We start from the raw sequence: 20,332 nt of genomic DNA, 5'->3' as shown, positions 1-20,332 counted from the left end.
CCAACAAACATGATACTGAATCTCAGTCTCTTAATCTCTATTTTAGTACCTCAAAACAAACGCTACCTAATAGTCGTATTTACTTGTATTACTTAAAATTATTCGTAAAATCTGTGTTACGGTAACATATGAATATGAAGTAAGTTTTAAGTTTTATAAAATGTTATAGTGAAATTTTATAATTTATAGGTTAGATTAATTAAATGCATTGTATATAAATAGTTATTCGACTGTGTTAACAAGACTTAAAAGAGTGTTTTTCTCTAAAACAAATTTTATTATATACTCAAATAGGTCTTTAAGAGAGATTTTGCATGGATGCTTTTGTTTTCAAAATGTTATCAAAAAAATTTTATTACATTGAAATTTTTAAATTTTATAAAAGTAAAACATATAAATCATTCTATCATATTTTTTAAAATTTATTCAAATTTATTCGTCCAAGTGAAAACAATAAATTTAAAGGAAGAATTTATAAATCTAACTTTTATAAAATTTAAAAATCTCAACTTAATAAAACTTTTTTGGGATAAAAACATCTGACGTAAACTTTCTTAAAGAGGTATTTAGGTATATACTCAAAGATTACTTTTTTTTTATTGTTTAAATACTATGCAGATAAAATGTGGGAATAAGAGAGAATATAATTATTTCACTCGTGTGGAAAGATCATTTCAATTTCTTTTAATTTTTTCTTTCAATTAATGTTTGTGTGCCTTTCTCTTATTGTTTTGGTGTGGCTTGTCTTATTGGTATTTCCGGCGGGTCCAAACAACAAAAATAAAAAAAAATTAAAAACCTCTTGCTCCTAGTTTGTGCAAGTTACAACTTACAACAATGGCTGCTCTGCAACATTCTCAAAGTTGGGATTACAAAACATACATAAAACTAATCACACAATGATTATACAAAAATTTCAAATTCCAGCACCACAAAATAAAAAAATCATGCCGCAGCCATTCACCATTTTCATTGCTGAGAAAAGAAAGTTGTTCTGCAATTGGACAACCCCTAAAATTAACTGTGCCATAAACAACTTAGATGGAGGACACTCGCAAAAATGAAATTACTTTGACACCCCTACATATTAATAAAATCTTAAAAATCACAAATTTTTCGTTTTACCACAACAATAACAGCACACATGTCATCTCTTCATTCCCTAGTCAATCTTTAGCCACCATAGTCATCTTAAAACCTAGCCACCAGAGACATATAATGCCAAAACTACCTTTGAAATTGCATTTACGTTCTTCGTTGTATTTTGAGGGCATGGACATGGCGCCTCAACACCCAACAGCGGCGCTCCTCTTGTGTGAACTGGTGATGGAGATCTTCTCTTGGGTTCCTGCAAAGCCTCTCACGCGTCTGAAGCTTGTGTGCAAGTCATGGAACTCCATCATCTCCCACCCTCACTTCGTCAAACTTCACCTTTACCGATCACCCAAAAATGCCATCCTCCTGTTTACGCGAACAGAAGCGCTCAGCAAAATGGGGCTTAGTGTTGAGTAGCGTTGAATCTTTCATCCAAAATCCATCATCCGCTCTTGATGCTCAAGAGAATCGCCACTCTCTACACATAGCAGACTGGGTTTCGGGTTCATGCAATGGGTTGGTTTGTGTGGCCCATTCTCCTTACCACCCCAACAACGATATTTGCGATATCTGGTTGCGTTTATGGAACCCTCTCATAGGGTTTATTTCAGAGAACTCGCCGTGCTTACGTGTCAATTTGCCAATTGCTTTTGGGTTTGGGTATGATGAGTCAAGTGACAGTTACAAGGTAGTGACGGTCATTCGGGATTCTTCTGGAACAGTAACTGCACAAGTTTATAGTTTCGGTGGCAGTTCTTGGAAGACGATCAACAGTTTCCCTGCTTTTCCGTTTTCTGTTGAAAATAATGGCCACTTCATCGGTGGCACTCTTAATTGGCTAGGTCTCCGTAACCCGCATAGAGATGATTATGATTGGGCTACTGTTACACTTGATATGTTAATGATTGTTTCTTTTGACCTGAAATCGGATACACATAAACAGATTCTGCTTCCAAAGGGTATACATGAGATCCCCCGTGAAGAGCCAATTCTGGGAGTTTGGGGAAATAGCCTGTATCTTCTTCATGATTACAAGAACACTCATTTAATTGCATGGCAAATGAAGGAGTTTGGAGATGAAAATTCTTGGACTCAATTCCTAAAGATTAGTTTTCAGCATCTCGGTGTTGAAAGGCTATTATCAGTGTTTATATTTGAGAATGGAAATATCTTCATGTTGAGAGGCAGGCATCATTTTGAGGAAGTTTTTTATGACCGAAGAGATAATAGTGTTAAACGAATTAATATCTTGGCCAACAATAGTTACCTTGATGCATTGGAGTATGTTGAGAGCTTGGTTCAGCCTCGTTAAAATTCGTTTTCTATTCAAAGTTTTGCTTCTGCAGCTTTTTGTTCTGTTATTTTAAATCCTTATATTTCATGTAGGCCCAGCAAAGTTCAGGTCATTGTGATTATTTTTGTTGTTGGATCCAATTTTGTAGACGGATCACTTTTATTTTGGCTGCAAACTTTATATATACAAAGTGCATAAAATTCTGATAGGATAGCAACTAAAATAATATTGCTTTCTTAGATTGTTATATACATGTCTAATAGGATGGTAACTATGTGTATTCTTAATTTTGTTGCTGTGAGATAGTTAATACGAAGAAAAGATGATGAAATATTGACTAATGAAATTTTTTTGCCACTAGAAAAGTTAGATGTACTTAAGATCATAAAATGATCTTAAAATATATATTAATAGCTTGCAAAACTTTCATTGTGGAAGAAGTGAATGGAAAAATAAGAGCGTATATGCAAGTTATAAATTACGAACTTAGTTGTCAATCGAAATATAAACAACAATTTCTACCGCAGGGTCTGGAAAATGTGACACCAATTATTTCAAAGATAGACCAGAAGAGTGCAATAGAGCTTGAATCATATGGCTTGGATACAAGAATAGTAATTCCTACTAGTAGTAGTTATAGTGATTAGATCTTAGCATGTTGCAACTGTAATGTTGAGAACTTTAGATGATACAGCATGTGTAGCATGTCACTGCAAGCATAGGAATGTAAGCAGTGAAGATTAAGAACCAAAATTTTATAGAACTAGAAGCAGTTATTAGGTGATATATATGTGTGGTAATTCCTTTGCCAATGTTATTAGTTCCTTTAAAATATTTACTTGTTTTCATGATTTCCACTGGTGCTATCATATCTTATGGTCAACTAGACATTTTATGACAATATCTTGTTATATTGGAGATCAAGAGCAATATTTTTAATCTTAGTAATGATGTTCTGTATGACGAGATATCCAGTGTCACGTATGCAAAAGATTATGGGCAATCCTTGGTTCTGGCTTGCAATTAAGTTGCTTGTCAACGGTTGACTTCTATAAATTCTTCATGCAATTAAACCCTTGCATTTCATTTAAGGATACAGAAAATCAGGGTGCCGTAAATACTTTTGGTGTTCCCTTAGTTTGACTAACTGTTGTTCCTGTTCATTCATCATGCTAATTTTGGTTCTAAATATGTTGTTGGGTGAATTTATTTTGAATTTATTCAAGATAATGTCATGAAAAAGTGAGCTAGTATTTGCAAATTATAATATAATGAAGTTTTGTTGTGAGTTAGGATATTGACACTGAATCTGTTTTGATGTGAATTGCAATATTAGCACCCAATCTGTTTATGTAAGTGTTTGCTTATTGCATTATTGTGGTAGATAGTAGAGTATGATTTAACTTTTTAAATTTCAACCCTATTAAAACTCAATTCCTTTTCAGAGTTATGCTTGTGCAGTTTTTTGTTCTCTAAGTTATTTTAACTGCTTGCCATTTCATGTAGGCATAGGAAAAAGTTCAGGTCATTGTGATTATTTTGGATGTTTCCTTATTTTGGCTACTTATTATTGTTGGATCACAGATTACTTTAAGCTTGGGTGTTTCCTCGTTTTGTTCTGTAAAGTTTGAAGTAATCTTATTTATTAATTTGCACGCAGATCACTTTAATTTTGGGTAAAACTTTTTATATACATTAGTGTTTTTGTCCGTAATAACATTACCAAAATATAAATCTTTTGAAGTTACATCGATTTTTTCTCCTGAAATTCTAGATTATCGCAGAAAAGATTTATAAAATCAAATTACTTCTATAAAAAGATTGTAGGGGACAAAATTCCTTGTCGGTTAATAAGATCACAGTCTTCGGAGATAAAAAAAATTAAATAATAATCTTTTTAATTATTATTTTCATGTGAAAGAGTTTAATCTTTTACTAATAATTAATTTTATTCATTATCTAAAATTTAAAAAAATTTAATGCGTATATTTTTACATTTAATCAGGTGTTAAATCTATTAGACAAATAAAAATAATTATTTTTATACTTGTTATTATATATATATATATATATAATTAGATATTAGTATAAAACAAATTTATACTAATAATTATAAAATTAATCCAAAATTAATTTTTTTAAATAATTAAATTTTAATTCTAATTATTAATCACAATATTAATATTCTCTCTAAATTATATGTAATAAATACTTGAAGAAAGAAGTGAAAATATAGATTAAAAAGATATGCGGTAAAAATTTAAAATTAAATAAAATTTAAAAAAGTATGTATAATAATAATAATAATAATAATAATAATAATAATAATAATAATAATAATAATAATAATAATAATAATAATAATAATAATAATAATAATAATAATATATTTTTATGTGAATAATATTAAGAGATTTTTTAAATTATATTTAATTATAAATTTAATATATCCTTTAAAATTTTATGAATTTATTTGAATTATATATATTATTTTATTAATTTTTTTACATAAGAATTGTAGAGAGATAAAGAATGAGAGAGGAATTAAAAGAGAGAGAAAGATAAAGAAGAAGAACGAGAAAGAGAATTTGTTAATTTTAGAAAAAAAAAATTTATTTAATTATAGTGAAAGAATATCTTGTTACATAGGGTAAAGTATACTTTTGGTCCTTGATGTTTATCAAAAATTTCAAAAAAATTTTTAAATTTTAATTTGTTTCAATTTTGTCCTTAATGTTTTAAATATGTATCAATTATATCCTTTTATCAAATTTTTAAAACACATTTTTGTTTTCAAGTTCAATCATCATCATCATCAACATCATTATGAGCATCATTCTTCCAGTCCCATCCTATGCCCCCAGACCACCCCACTGGGATACTCCTACCCGACCTCTCCTCATCTTTTACTCTAACTCTCACCCTTGCACCGCTGCTACCGTTGCATCATTTTCCAATAAACACCTAATACCATGGCATCAATATAACCTTTTATGGCTACCACCTCAACTCAACCACAAACCCTTTCATTGTCATCTTAGTCATCTCACCCTCCTAGACCCCCCAACTTCTCACCGATGTTGCTACCTTCCTGAACCTCCAATTTAACAATGCCATCCTACCCATTTTTTCGTCATCTCCAACCTCCATCGCCACAACTTTATTACCACCATCACATTCTTTAATTCCAACAACAATAATAACAACAACATTCAATTATTTTAGAATAAAAAAAGTTTGAAGTAAAAAAATGTCAAGATCTAAAGGAATAGAATAATGAAATAACATATTTGGAGAGACAAAAGTGGGGAGATATGGGGTATGAAGTTAGAGGTGTATTGGAAATGAGGGTGTGAGGGTGATACTTACAGTAATGAAAGTGAAGAATGACAATGGAAGAGTGGCGGTGAGAATGATGGTGGTGATGTCGTTTTTCTGAAGCGTCCTTCCCTTGTTCTTTTCAGCTTGGAGCTATGGCTGATGTTGTTGGAGGAAGCAGTGGAATGGCACAGCAGAGGGTGGTAGTGGTGCGTCGCTGGGACGGTGGTGGTGGGAGGCTAAGGGTGAGGGTGGCGCAGAAGGATGAGTATTAGGGTGGTGGTGGTGATAAAGACAGAGAGGAGAAAGGAGGAAGATGATAGTGGCGGAAGTAGAGGTGGCTTGTTGATGAATCCACATTTTATGATATTTATTTGTTCTATTTGGGCGGATTTCATTGACTTTTCTTGCACTTATCCATTGAAATAGCATGTTTTTGTGAATTCTTTCTTAATTGTGCTTAATTGTGAAAAACATGGTTTTCATGCTTAAATTGCCAATTTTAATTCACTTTTCTCCCATTCGATGGCTTGATATGTTTGTTTGAGTGATTCAAGGTTTTGAAGGCAAGAATGGCTTGAGAAAGTGGAAGGAAAGCATACAAAGTGGAAGAACTCAAGAAAGGAATGATTTGGAAAGCTGTCCATCCTGACCTCTCGGTAATAAAATGGTCATAACATGAGCTACAGAGATCCAAATGAGGCGGTTTCAGCGGAATTAGAAAGCTAATATTCGAGGCTTCGAAATGATATATAATTTGCTATAGTGGACTAAGTTGAAGTGTGTGTACGCATATAACTTGTGCGTACGCACAAGTTAGGATTCAGCATGTGTGCGGATGCACACATCTGTGCGCACAGGTCCCTGCACGTGATCTCATTAATTGGAAACCGCTGGGGGTGATTTTTGGGCCCCCAAAACCCAATCCAACTCATTTCCGAAGCTATTTCAAGCCAAATTGAAGAGGAATGAATGGGGGAGCACTTAGGTTTAGGTTTTTACATGTTTTAGTTAGTTTTTTAGAGAGAGAAGCTCCCCCTTCTCTCTAGAACCTAGGATTTTTAGTTTAATTTCCTTGTAATTGCTACCTTTAATTCTTGTTTTAATCTAGTTTCTTCTATCTTTTCTTGTCTATTGTCTTAATTTTATTACTTTATCTTGTCATTTTCTCCATTTTTGCCACTTTTATGTATTTGCACTATTGTTACTTTAATTTACATTTAATGCAATTTTATGTTTCATGCCTCTTTTATTGCTTTATTGAGTTGCTATATTTATTTTCTTTACATGGTAGTTAGAGCATTTATTATTCCTTGTCATTTACCATGCTTTCTTTTCATACCCATCAAGTATTTGATAAAATGTTTGGTTGGGTTTTTACATAGTTTTTCTCACTCTTTGAGAAATTGAGTGGTTTGGGTGAACTTGATTGGTGGATGTCCATTCCACATTGTGTGAGGGTTGTTAATTAACTTGGTTTCCACTACCGCTAGCCTTTCACTAGGTTAATTAGTGAGTTGGCTAGGACTTGTGGATTGAGGTTAATTATGTCCTTTTGACTTATTCTCGATGTATGGTTGACTAATTGGGATTAATTCACACACAATTACCATATTTGTGGTCCACTACTAGGATAGCAAACCGTAATTACCCAATCCTCACCAAGAGCTCTTTTAGTATTTAAACTCTATTTTAATTGCCTTTACTTGCCTTCATTTAATTTCTTGCATGTTAAGTTACCTTCTTGCCCTTTAATTTCTTGCCAATTGCTATCATCCAACCCCCATTTCTCCGTAGCCAATAATTGTACACTTAATTGCAACTCCTAGGGAAGACGACGCGAGATTTAATTACTCTCAGTTATTTTAATTTAAATTTTAAAACATTTGATTGTGAGAGTTCATTGTTGGTTTGGACTATGCTACCAATGAATTGATTCTTGTCTTGATCGATTCCAAACCATACAAGAAATTCTCTCATCACTTGTGATCTGTGATGTATGTTGATAGGGACGGATCTATATACATTGTAGTGGGAGCAATTTTCTCCCACTATAATTTAAAATTTTTTGAGTAGTATATGATAATAATATTTATTTGTTTCCATTAAATTATTGAATTTAACTTCATAATAATTTTTTACTCAACTTTTGATACTTAATAATCAGTTTAAGTATGTCATATTAGATATTTATTAAAATGATCAATTCTCAATTTAAATAAGATTAATATTTTTTAAAAAAAATGAACTCAAAAAATATTATTTATTTTTTTCTAAAATTAGTTTTAATTTTTTCTGTAGCAACTATATTAATTGAAAGAACTTTTTAAACTATGAATATATTATGAGAGTTGACTTTTGATTATATGAGAAGTGAATTTTTAAATAATTGATTCAAAAGATTATTCAATTTTTAAAGAGAGATTTAGATTGTATTGTTAAAAAAAGATTATTTAATTTTTTAAAAAATATATAAACCTAAAAAATAGAATTATAAATTATATATTATTATTTAAATTATTATTTTAGTGTTTTAATTTGTAAATTATATATTTTGAAGACTAATCATATTTTACAATAATAAAATATAATTATAACAATAATTATGTTATATGTAAATAAAAGTAACTATCCGTATAGAATATAGAATACATATTGAAAATGAATTAAATAATAAATATATTTATATAAAATATATAATGGTTAATGAACAATTTTATAGCTAACTTTTATGCAATATAATATTTTTATTATAAAAATTGTTAGAATTTATTTATCTTGTGTTTTAGAGGTACGTATTAAAATTACAAATTAAGAATATTTTTATTAAAAATACAAAAAATTAAATTTTTAATATATTTATTTTGCAGTTATTAAATAAAAAATTTTAAAACTTTTCACTAATATTAAGCTTGTTATGTGTCTTTAGGACACATATTAGCTAAACCCAAATTATTATTATGTTATATATATTTTGTCCTTACTATCAAAAGTTTTTAGATTCGTCACTGTATGTTGATGATAGAAACTGAGAGAATGAAGTCATGAATATGATCAGAGATGATAATATTATGAGTAGAATGGGAAAATTATATTTTGATTTTAAAAAATTTGATAAAAGGATATAATTGAAATATATTTAAAATATTAACAATAAAATTAAAACAAATTAAAATTTAAAGGTATTTTTAAAATTTTCGATAAATTTTAAGGATAAAAAATATATTTTATCCCGTTACATATTTTAGTTTGTCGAATTAGAAATATAAAATATAAATTATAAGTTATATATAGAGTGAGAGAAGAAGAGAGAAATGGAGAAAGTGAAGGAGATAGATAAGAGGATGAAAGAAGATAATTTATTAATTTTTGAGGTAAATATTTTATCTCTATTTTAACGAGAGAGTATCATGTGATACATTATAGTTGTCAAATTAATGATATAGTTTAGTTATATTTTAATTTTAATTTAATTTTATTTACAATTAAAGAATGTTATATTGTATATTTTGATTGTCAAATTTGTAATTAATCATTGATAATAATATATAAGAGAGATAGAGTATGTGAAAAAATAAAAAGGAGAGAAAGGAGAGAAGAATTCTTTAATTTTAGAAAAAAAATTTGATATCAATTACAAAAAAAAGTGATATGTGACATATTTTAGTTGTTAAATTAAAAATATATAATAAATATATAATAATAATAAAATATAATAAATAATAGATAATAGATGTGCACAAAATTCTAAAAGTTTATTAATTTTTTATCACTAGTTTTTGCCGTAGAGAGGTGACTTTGATCATCTGCATTTCCATTTCCCATTCAATTTTCGTTCCAACAGTCCATTCTTAGAACCAAGAAGCTTACTTGTTATGGTATTATTTTTAGTTCTTTTTTAGTTCGGAGTAAATTTGTTATGCAGGTATGTTTTTTTGGATCTTTCAATACGTGTCTAATACGATAAGAACTGAAGTGAGATTGTTTGCTTAGATAATAACAAATTAACAACATACATGTCTAATAGGATAGTAATTATGTGTATTTTGAATGTTGTTGATGCAAGATCAGTTAATACGAAAAAAAGATGATAACATACAAATAATTTTTTTGCCATTAGAAAAGTTAGATGTACTTAAAATTTTAAAATGATGTTGTAGAGGAATGATTTGGAGAGAATGGGTATCATAATAAAAACTTAATAAGGAGCCGCTTTTAGTGTCTATAGCTGTATTTGGAGATTTTTTTTTTCAATATACCATTATTTTCAAATATAGCTTGAATCATATGGCTTGAAGAGTTTATAGTGATTGGATCATATCATGTTGCAACCATAATGTTGAGAACTTTATATATATATATATATATATATATATATATATGACATGTTACTGGCATGACCTTGAAGTGATCTCTCTGTTGGGAATAAGGAGTATGGCCACAATTCAATTAATTATGTGTCAAATATTATTATTATTATTATTATTATTATTATTATTATTATATTAATATAATAAGGTTCTTGATTAAATTTAGAGATTTATCATTGTGATAGTGATCATAATATTGAGAGATAAATCTTTTATAATTTATTCTAAATTGTTCTTGGTCATAGGATTATTAAAAAGGACATTAATAATCCGAAATATATATATATATATATATATATATATATATATATATATATATATAATGATCTTCATTGGATGAAGATTAATAGATCTCATTTATTAAATTATATATATAGATGGTGCATACAGAGATATAACCATTGAATTGACTCACTTTGAGAATTCCTAATGGTTATAATTACCGTATATTTGTTAATAGTGAAGGTTGTGGTAGGCTTAGAGAAGGGGGTTGAATCTATGCTTTCCTTTTTAAGTTACTGAAAAAACCCTTTAAAACAAACTTTCAATTCTGATTCTATTTGTACTCAGCAGCGAAAATTTATGAGACAGTTTATTTTTGTCTCATGAATATCAGAAAACAGAACGCAGTAGAGAAGAGAAAAGCTAACACCAGCATGTATCCTGGTTTGGTTGCCTTGTGCTATGCAACCTTCGTCCAGTCTCTTCCACAACAATGGAGGAATGTCCACTATAGTTAAAAGTATTAGATACACCAATTCCACAGGATTGACACAATCCTTTCACACTCAAGTTCTAACCTAACTTGACATTGACAATGCTAATACCTAACTCTTCACTCTTAGTGCTAACCCAACTAAGAAAGGGATACCTTACAGGTACTAGATACAAGACACAGACATACCTACAGAAATAAGAAAATAATTATATGAAAGCAAGTTAATTAGCCCAATTACTAAACATATCATATTAGTAACAAAAGTTAATTGTCAAATTTAATCAAGGGCAATCTATCAACATATGAAAGCAAGTTCCAAAAGACATGTCAATTCATTCCCTGTAGCAGCACATTTGCAGATCAAAGATTATTAATTATATGCTCAAAACTATCAACAGCAGTCAAACAAAATCCACAAAAATAACAGTAGCTACAGTAGTACCAATAAAATTCATCAGTTAAATTTAGCATCCCAGTTATTGCACCTATTAACCTATTACTCCCCTTTTTGTCATCAAGGGCGAATAATAAGTAAGATCAACAAAAACATTACCTTAAATCCTGCAGAAAAAAGTTAGAGCACAGTTCAAAGTACAAACTAAATTAATAGAAGTGCAGCAGTTGTTAAAGTTATTACAATCATCCAAGACTAAAAAAATAGTTCAAAAGTAGCAAAATGAACAGAATTCATGATACGAAAAGATAGACAGCAGCATTTGGATGAGACAATCCTAAGCATCAGAACTGTTCCCCTCGGAGTCAACTTCTTCATCAGCGTCAGTGGCAGGGTCTTCATCCTTCTGTAGGTTGTCAATGAATGTCATAAACACAGCCACTCTATCCCTTGATTTCTGAAGGAAATTCTCATGTTTGCTGGCTAGCTTTCTTTGCTCCTTACTCATTGCAATCATGTGATTAGATTGCGAGATAAAATCCTGAACAACATCCTTGACAACATTCAGCAGAGCAGGTTTTTAGCCTGTACAGATGAAAGTACCCTCGGTGGAAGGAGGAGGAGATTCGTCTGGAATAAACTCTTCATCATCATCTAGAACCACTCTTTCAGATCGAGTAGGTCCTTTTTGCTGTTTCACTGCACCACCTCCCTTTAGATATGAATGTTTATTTTCATAATCCTCATTGGTCAAGTCAACACCAAAATATTCAAATATGCAAGTTAGAAACATGCCGTAAGGAAGTGCTTTGTCTTTTTTACTCCGAATAGAGTCAAACATGTATCTAACCATCAAATATGCAAATGAAATTTCTGTTTCAGTGAGAAGGGCATATAAAACAAGTGTGTCTGTGTAAGAAACCCTTTGATATGAACTGCTTTAAGGAAGTATGATGTGGTTGACAATTCGGTGCAATTGAGCATGTTCATATCCTAGGGCTTTGTGAGTGGGTGTGATGCCATCAATTGAAGAAACATGTTCACAAATGTGTGCCAATACATCATTGTAAGAAATACCAACACCTTCATCCAACTTAACTGAAGTGTAAGCACAAGGCCCAATATCAGTATACTTCAATGCATCACTGACTGTTTCATTGTTCAAGACAATGTCTTGGCCTTTAACATAAGAGTGAACAGCCCTTCATGATATGTCAGATTTGCATAAAACTCTTGAACCAACAAAGGATAAACAGGCTTTTTGATTTTAAAGAGATGATTCCAATCCAAAAATTCCAGATTTTTAACAAAAGGAAAGCCTTTCTTTTTCAAAGTTGGTAAGTCAGCAAGAAAAGATTAACATAGGATATGATACTTAACAACTCCTTCAAAGAAATTATTGTACATGGCAGACCTAAATCTATATGGATTATAATTTGAGTGTGATGTCATGAAGTGGGATTTATGAGCAAATGGGTCAATATCTGGTTCTCTAACAGATTTGAGAGGAGGATGAGGTTTACCTCTTTGAGAACACACAGGAACCGACCTAGATTTAGGCTGAGTTGGCTCAGGAATTGGTTCCTCAGCCACCGGACGTTTGCCTTTGGATGAGCTTGGTTTTGAAGAACCAGGTTTTGAGGAAGGAGCCTTTGGAGGTGGCGTCGGCTTGGCAGAGGCAGGATATCTGGGTGTTGTCTTGGTCCGTGCCATGGGGTCAGTTCTTGGAGGAGAGTTAGGAGGAGAAGGTGATGGTGTGAAGGTTCGGTCTTGGGAGCGAGTTGAAGGTTTTGTGGGAAGCTTGTAAACTTTTTCACGAGGAGGCCTTTTAGCAATGGTTTTCTTCCTCATTTGGTTAGTTTCAGGCTTTTGAGGGAAAAGAAGCAGTAAAGATAGTGAAGGAAACCGAGGAGTTGAAGAGAAGTTAATGGAGGGAAGAGAGGGAGTGTTGGTAATCGTACCCAAAAGAAGTTTTTCACAAACCATGCAACTGCATCACCTTTTGATATGACTTGAAAAGACATGACCCCAGAGATGGTTGGATTTAAGGAAACACATTGGACCACTCTAGATCTAATTTTGAGGTTGGCCTAGACCAACTTTCACTTGCAACAAGCCTAGAACATGCTGTTTGAAGGGAACGTTCTTCACATGCCCAGAATTGTCTCATACCTGTTTATGAGACAAAAACTCCAGCAAACACATCAGCAACTATTAAACAAGGAATCAGGGCTTAAAATCCCTAGACTAGTCCTAAGCATACAGAATCTGTCCTCAGGTAGTGGTTTAGTGAAAATATCTGCCAATTGCTCTTCTGATTTAACAAATTGAATGCTAATATTCCTTTTTTGAACATGTTCCCTTATTGAATAAAATTTCACTTCAATATATTTAGTCCTAGAGTGCAAGACTGCATTTTTAGAAATATTAATGGCACTCATATTATCACACAACAAGGGAATATTTTCAGCATTTAACTTGTAGTCAGTAAGCAGGGTTTTTAACCACAAAAGCTGAGAACAACAAGAAGAAGCAGCTATGTACTCAACCTCTGCAGTGGATAACGCCACTGTTGGCTACTTCTTACTTGACCAAACATTCAAGGACTTTCCAAGGAAGAAACATAAGCCTGAAGTGCTCCTTTTATCAAATCAATCACCAGCAAAATCTGCATCACAATAACCCACTGCAGAAAAATCATCAATCTTAGGATACCAAAGACCAAAGTTGGATGTGCCATGAACATATCTAATGATCCTCTTAACTACAGAAAGATGTGACTCTTTAGGTTTGGATTGGAACCTTAAACACAATCCAACACTTTGCACAATATCGGGTCTAGAGGAAGTTAAGTACATAAGAGAACCAATCATTCCTCTATACCTAGACTCATCTACATCTTTCTCAGTTTCTCCCTTATCTAATTTTGAATTAGGGTTCATGGGAGTTCCCATGGGTTTGGCATTTTTCATACCAAATTTCTTAACTAGTTCCCTGGCATACTTCTCTTGATGAATGAAAATACCATTTTCAGTTTGTTTAATTTGTAGCCCAAGAAAAAAATTAAGTTCACCAATGATACTCATGTCAAATTCACTTGTCATGAGTTTTTCAAATTCAGAACAAAAGGACTCATTTGCTGATCCAAAAATAATGTCATCAACATATATTTGGATTAGAATGAAAGAATCATTAGAATTCTTGATAAATAGAGTTATGTCTGTGGTGCCTCTTTGAAAATCATTTTTCAAAAGAAAAGAGCTAAGTCTCTCATACCAAGCTCTAGGAGCTTGTCTTAAACCTTAGAGAGCTTTTGATAATTTGAAAACATGGTTAGAATGCTCTTTATTTTCAAAACCAGGTGGCTGCTCCACATACACTTCTCTATCTATCACACTATTCAAAAATACACATTTCACATCCATTTGATATAATTTGAAACCACAAAATGCAGCATAAGCTAAGAGAAGTCTTATGGCTTCCATTCGGGCAACAGGGGCAAAGGATTCATCAAAGTCTATTCCTTCTTCTTGGTTATATCCTTGTGCCACTAGCCTTGCTTTATTTCTTGCAATGCTACCATCCTTTCCTAGCTTGTTCTGAAATATCCACTTGGTGCCAGTCACTTTCTTTCCACTTGGCCTTGGAACCAAGGTCCACACTTGGTTCTTCTCAAACTCAAGAAGCTCATCCTCCATTGCTTTAACCCAAGAGGGTCACTAAGGGCTTCTTTGACATTCTGAGGCTCTATTTGAGAGAGAAGGACAATGTTTGTCTCTCTATTGGCCTTTCTAGTTGAGGACCGGGTTCTAACCCCATGAGAGACGTCTCCAATAACAAATTCCTCAGGATAATTCTTCAAGAATCTCCATTCACGAGGTCTAGTTGACCTGGAGGCAGAATCAGTCACCAAGGGATTTTGGGTACTGCTGGTTTTAGGATCTCCTTTAGATTCAAGAGACAAAATGGAATTGTCTCTTGAATTTTCAGCAGCTGCAGTTTCTGGTTCAGCTTGTTCAGAATTTTCATTTTCATGATTTTGAGCAGTTTCATTTTCCTTTTGAGCTTGATTCCCTGCATCACAATCTTCCAAAATACTTTGAACCAAGTTAGTATCACAAAATATAACATGTATGGACTCCTCAATAATCCTAGCATCTTGATGATAAACCCTATATGCTTTACTAGTTATGGAATATCCTACAAACAAACACTCATACGCCTTTGGATCAAATTTACCCAAATTTTCTTTGTTATTCAAAACAAAACATTTACATCCAAAGATATGCAAGTAGTCTAAGTTTGGTGGGTAACCTTTCCAAAGTTCATAAGGGGTTTTCTTCAAAAATTTCCTTATGATTGTTCTATTCAAAATGTGGTAAGCTGTGTTAACCGCTTCAGCCCAAAGGAATTTTGGAACATTGCTCTCACAAAGCATAGCTCTTGTCATTTCTTGTATGCTTCTATTTCTTCTTTTCACCACACCATTTTGTTGTGGTGTCCTGGGACAAGAAAAATTGTGAGATATTCCAAATTCCTCACAAAAGGATTCAAATAAATTATTTTCAGATTCAATTCCATGATCACTTCTTATAGAAGAGATCTTCAAATCCTTTTCATTTTGAATTTTCTTGCAAAAAGGTTCAAAGGCCGAAAAGGCTTCATTTTTGTGTGCAAGAAATAAAACCCAACCAAACCTAGTATAGTCATCCATAATCACTAAACCATAATATTTACCACCTAGGCTTTGAGTTCTTGTTGGATCAAATAAATCAATGTGTAGCAATTCAAGTGGCCTTTTAGTAGAGATGTCTTCCTTTGATTCAAAAGAATTTTTTGTTTGTTTTCCCATTTGGCAAGCATCACAAGTGATGTCTTTGTCAAACCTTATCAAATGAAGACCTCTTACTAACCCTTTCTTTACAAGTTTGTTTATTTGAAACATACTTGCATGTCCCAATCTCTTGTGCCATAGTCATTTTTCAGATTCTTTAGAATGAAAACAAGCTACATTTTGATCATTTAGTTCAACAAGAGTAAGTCCATACACATTATTAAAACACTTGGCAATAAAAAGTACTTCATTAGTATTTTCACTCACAACACAGCATTCAAGTCTTTTGAAAGTCACTAAATATCCTAAATCACATAGCTGACTTATACTCAAAAGATTGTACCTCAGCCCACCTACCAAAAATACATCATCAATGAAATTAGAGTGTTCATTACCTACTTTTCCAATAGCAATGATTTTACCTTTATCATCATCTCCAAAGGTTACAAAACCTCCATCATACTTGTTTAGTTTGATGAAGTAAGTTGACCTTCCAGTCATGTGCTTTAAGCATCCACTATCCAAGTACCACATATCCTTTTTATTCTTAGATGCTAGGCAAATCTGCATGAAAGACTTCAAGTAACCTTAGGTATCCAAATTAATTTGGATCCTTTGAAGTTAATCTATCTTGGGTTGCCCAAGTGCATTGAAATCACAAACAACATTGTAAATTTTATTTCCCACAACTATCTTTTCAATGAAACATTGTGCATATGAGTGACTAAATTTCTTGCAATTTACACAATGATTTTCTATTGTGTATCGCTGAAATTGAGGTGAGTTATTTTGCTGGAAATGATTAAAGGTTTGAAATTTTCTGATTTTTGGAGGAGGTGCATTTCTTTTGACTAATTGATTTTTATTAAAATTGTTCCTCTTTGCAAAAACATTTTCACCAAAATTTTTTGAACTTTTGGACTTTTCGAATATGAGGTTTTATTGTAAAACGGTGGTTTCTTGAAAGCAACCTCATTATTCGAAATGTATCCCAAATCTGGCCTGTTTGAACTAGGTTCAGTTCTTGGTGAAGGCTCAGTTTTACTTGTGTATACTTCATCAAATTTTTCTTCAAATGTCGGAACATATCCAATACTAGATTTTTTTGGTGTGGATTTAGTATTTGATGAAGAAGCCACAAATTTCATAGAAGAATCATTGAAACTGCACTTTCTTTGGCTATATAGCCTAAACCAGATTTTTCAAATAATGGTCTTTGGCTTGCAAGTAATCTATCCAAGTTACTAGAACTTTGAGCAAATTTTGCTAAGTCACCATTCAGTCTTTTAATCATATCATTTAATCTTTCATTTTCAGCAATTAACTCATGAGAAGGATCCAGAATGTGCTTTCCTTTTACTTTTTCAAGTTCAGATTTTAGAAATCTGTTTTCTTCAATAATGTCCAAAGCACATTCAGTTTCCTTCACTTTTTCTTTTAAAAATTTATTTTCAGCTCTTAACACATCTCTTTCAGATCTGTACTCATTATACTTGTCAAGCAGTTTTGAGGTGTTTAAAATGAGATCATCAATAATAGCATGAAAATCATCCATAGACAAATCAAAGTAGTTTACCTCATCAAAATTATTGTTTCTAGCCATTAAACAGTCTTTGTCTTCACCTTCAGAGTCTTCTTCCTCATTGGAGTCGTTCTCGAGATTTTCCTAAGCTGCCATGAGCACTCTCTTCTTTTCCTTCTTTCCTTTGTCCTCTTTTTTAAGCTTTGGACAGTTTAGCTTGAAGTGTCCAGCCTCCTTGCAATGATGACACGTCACCTTGCTCAAGTCCATCTTGTGTTCCTTTAAGCTTGAACCCTTGTATTTGCCCTTGTTCTTTAGCATCCTTCTAAATCTCCTAGCAAAAAACATAAGCTCATCATCTGAAATACCATCACTAGACTCATTCTCTTTTGGTTATATTTTTTACTTGAGGGCTATTCCCTTTTTCTTTGAGTCCAGGTTTTTGTGTGTGATTTCATAGGCAAGGAGTTTTTCTCTCAGCTCATCATAGGTTATAGGGCTTAGGTTGTTGCTCTCGGTTAGGACAGTGGCAGTGGTTTTCCATTCTTTTGTGATGCTTCTAAAGAGTTTTCTTACTAGGGTTTGTTCTGTGTAGTTTGTACCCATAGCATCAAGGTTGTTGATTATGATTGAGAATCTCTCAAACACTTCATCAATGCTTTCTCCATCCTTCATGTTAAACATCTCGTACTCTTTTCGCAGCATATCAATCCTCGTTTCTTTGACTTGTTTAGTGCCTTCATGTGTAACCTGGAGTTTTTCCCAGATTTCTTTGGCTATCTTGCATCTAGACACCTTCTGATACTCTTCAAAGCTGATAGCACAGTGAAGAAGGTTGATTGCTTTAGCATTCAACTCCATCTTCTTCTTATAATCTTCATTCCATTCAGCTTCTTCTTTTGGAGTTACCACTCCATCAGCACTTGTTTTTGTTGAGATTTGGTACCGCTTACAACAATCTTCCATATGTTGTAGTCAATGGATTAGATGAAGATCCTCATCCTCTGTTTCCAGTAAGCATAGTTCTTCCCGTTGAAGAAAGGTGGCTGGTTGTTTGACTGGCCTTCAGTGAGGGTGTAGGCAACTGTGGTTGTGCTCAAGTTGTTCACCATTGGATTTTTGTTCCAAGCGGTGAAGCTTGATTCTTGAGACCTTAGCTCTGGATACCAATTAAAGGTTGTGGTAGGCTTAGAGAAGGGGGGTTGAATCTATGCCTTCCTTTTTAAGTTACTGAAAAGACCCTTTAAAACAAACTTTCAATTCTGATTCAGTTTGCACTCAGCAGTGGGAATTTATGAGACAATTTATTTTTGTCTCATGAATATCAGAAAATAGAATGCAGTAGAGAAGAGAAAAGCTAACACCATCATGTATCCTGGTTCGGTTGCCTTGTGCTATGCAACCTACGTCCAGCCTCCTCCACAACAATGGAGGAATTTCCACTATAGTTAAAAGTATTACATACACCAATTTTACAGGATTGACACAATCCTTTCACACTCAAGTTCTAACCTAACTTGACACTAGCAATGCTAATACCTAAATCTTCACTCTTAGTGCTAACCCAACTAAGAAAGGGATACCTTACAGGTACTAGATACAAGACACAGACATACCTAAAGAAATAAGAAAATAACTCTAGGCTTTTCTCTCAAGTGTATCTCTCTGCCTTTTTCCACTCTTAGGCTTTTACTTGAGCTCTCTCATGATGCCTTTTCACTCAAGAAATTACAGAAAGATAAACATAGAAAAGTACTTTACAATTTGTAAAACATGAAGGAGATTGACTTCATCTACAGCCTCTCTGCTATGTGATAAACCAGATTTGTAAACCTCTGATTTAGCTCTTTAGTATTGGCCGAATGTTTCTTTGAAAGAAAGCATTATCCAAGTAGAGGAACTTCTTTAGGGAACTCTTCACAGAACACAACTCACTAAACTCTGCTTTTCTCTCCTTGCTTTCTGAATGAACAACAAACCTCTTTTTATCTCCTTGCATGTTGCTGGATTCTTCTTCCTAGGTCAACTTCTTGAGCTTTGTGCTTCACCAACCCACAAACTCACTTTTTCTCATTTATCCTCAGAGTAGAAACTTTTCTTCCGACCTTCTCTTATTGACCGAAAGCCATAAAACAGCAACCACAAAAGTCTTTTAATGGTAAATCGAATCTGAGCCATTGAGAAACTACTTGGTCCCTAAGAATCACTTGTGACCGTAGATACACAGCAGTGAAGAACAGAAATCAACTTTTCTTTGTATCCCATTTTAGACTGAGCAGAGAGTTGGGCAGAGGAATGGGTTACCTTTTACCTTTACCTAAGCTTGATTTGGTTTGAAATGGTTGATTAGACTTCTGCCTTTCAAGCTTAGTCTTTCTCTTTCTTGCTTCTTTGGTGATTAGTTTAGGGGAAGAAGCTTTCTCTCACTTTCTTTGAGTTCTGACCACAGCAGGTTAAAGTGTACGTTGCTTTTGGCAAAAGCTAATTGGAAAGCTTTTGAACTGAGAGAGGTAATCGGGCTTCGATCGGATCCAGATTGAGTTTAGCCCATTGGTTTCTTGCTTATCTTCCTTTTGGGCTTCGTTTGCATTATTGCCTACTATCATGATTTCATTTGTTTCATATTGGGCTGCTACAACAATGATATTTTAGCCTGCATCATTTAAAAAATAATTAGCAACATAAAATTATTAATAATCAACATTAATTATTTATTTTGCCCAAAAATAATATTTGTCATCATTAATTAATTTAGTTAATTTCTTAACTCAACAAATAGGATATTCT

General features: G+C 32.7%; 1 protein-coding gene across 1 annotated transcript; it reads left to right on the top strand.

Annotated features, from left to right (window-relative positions):
• Positions 1 to 1,450: 1,450 nt before the first annotated feature.
• On the top strand, positions 1,451 to 2,407 carry LOC112777134 (F-box/kelch-repeat protein At3g23880-like). Its single transcript, XM_025821428.1, has one exon. The coding sequence runs from the start codon at positions 1,451 to 1,453 to the stop codon at positions 2,405 to 2,407; it is 957 nt and encodes a 318-aa protein (XP_025677213.1).
• Positions 2,408 to 20,332: the final 17,925 nt, after the last annotated feature.

Source organism: Arachis hypogaea, chromosome 3, assembly GCF_003086295.3.
Source record: "Arachis hypogaea cultivar Tifrunner chromosome 3, arahy.Tifrunner.gnm2.J5K5, whole genome shotgun sequence".
Classification (NCBI taxonomy): domain Eukaryota; kingdom Viridiplantae; phylum Streptophyta; class Magnoliopsida; order Fabales; family Fabaceae; genus Arachis; species Arachis hypogaea.
This window is presented reverse-complemented; position numbering and strand designations above follow the sequence as displayed.

Excerpts from the sequence above, each read along its gene's own strand:
- LOC112777134 (XM_025821428.1), top strand. The coding sequence starts at position 1,451 with ATGCCATCCTCCTGTTTACGCGAACAGAAGCGCTCAGCAAAATGGGGC.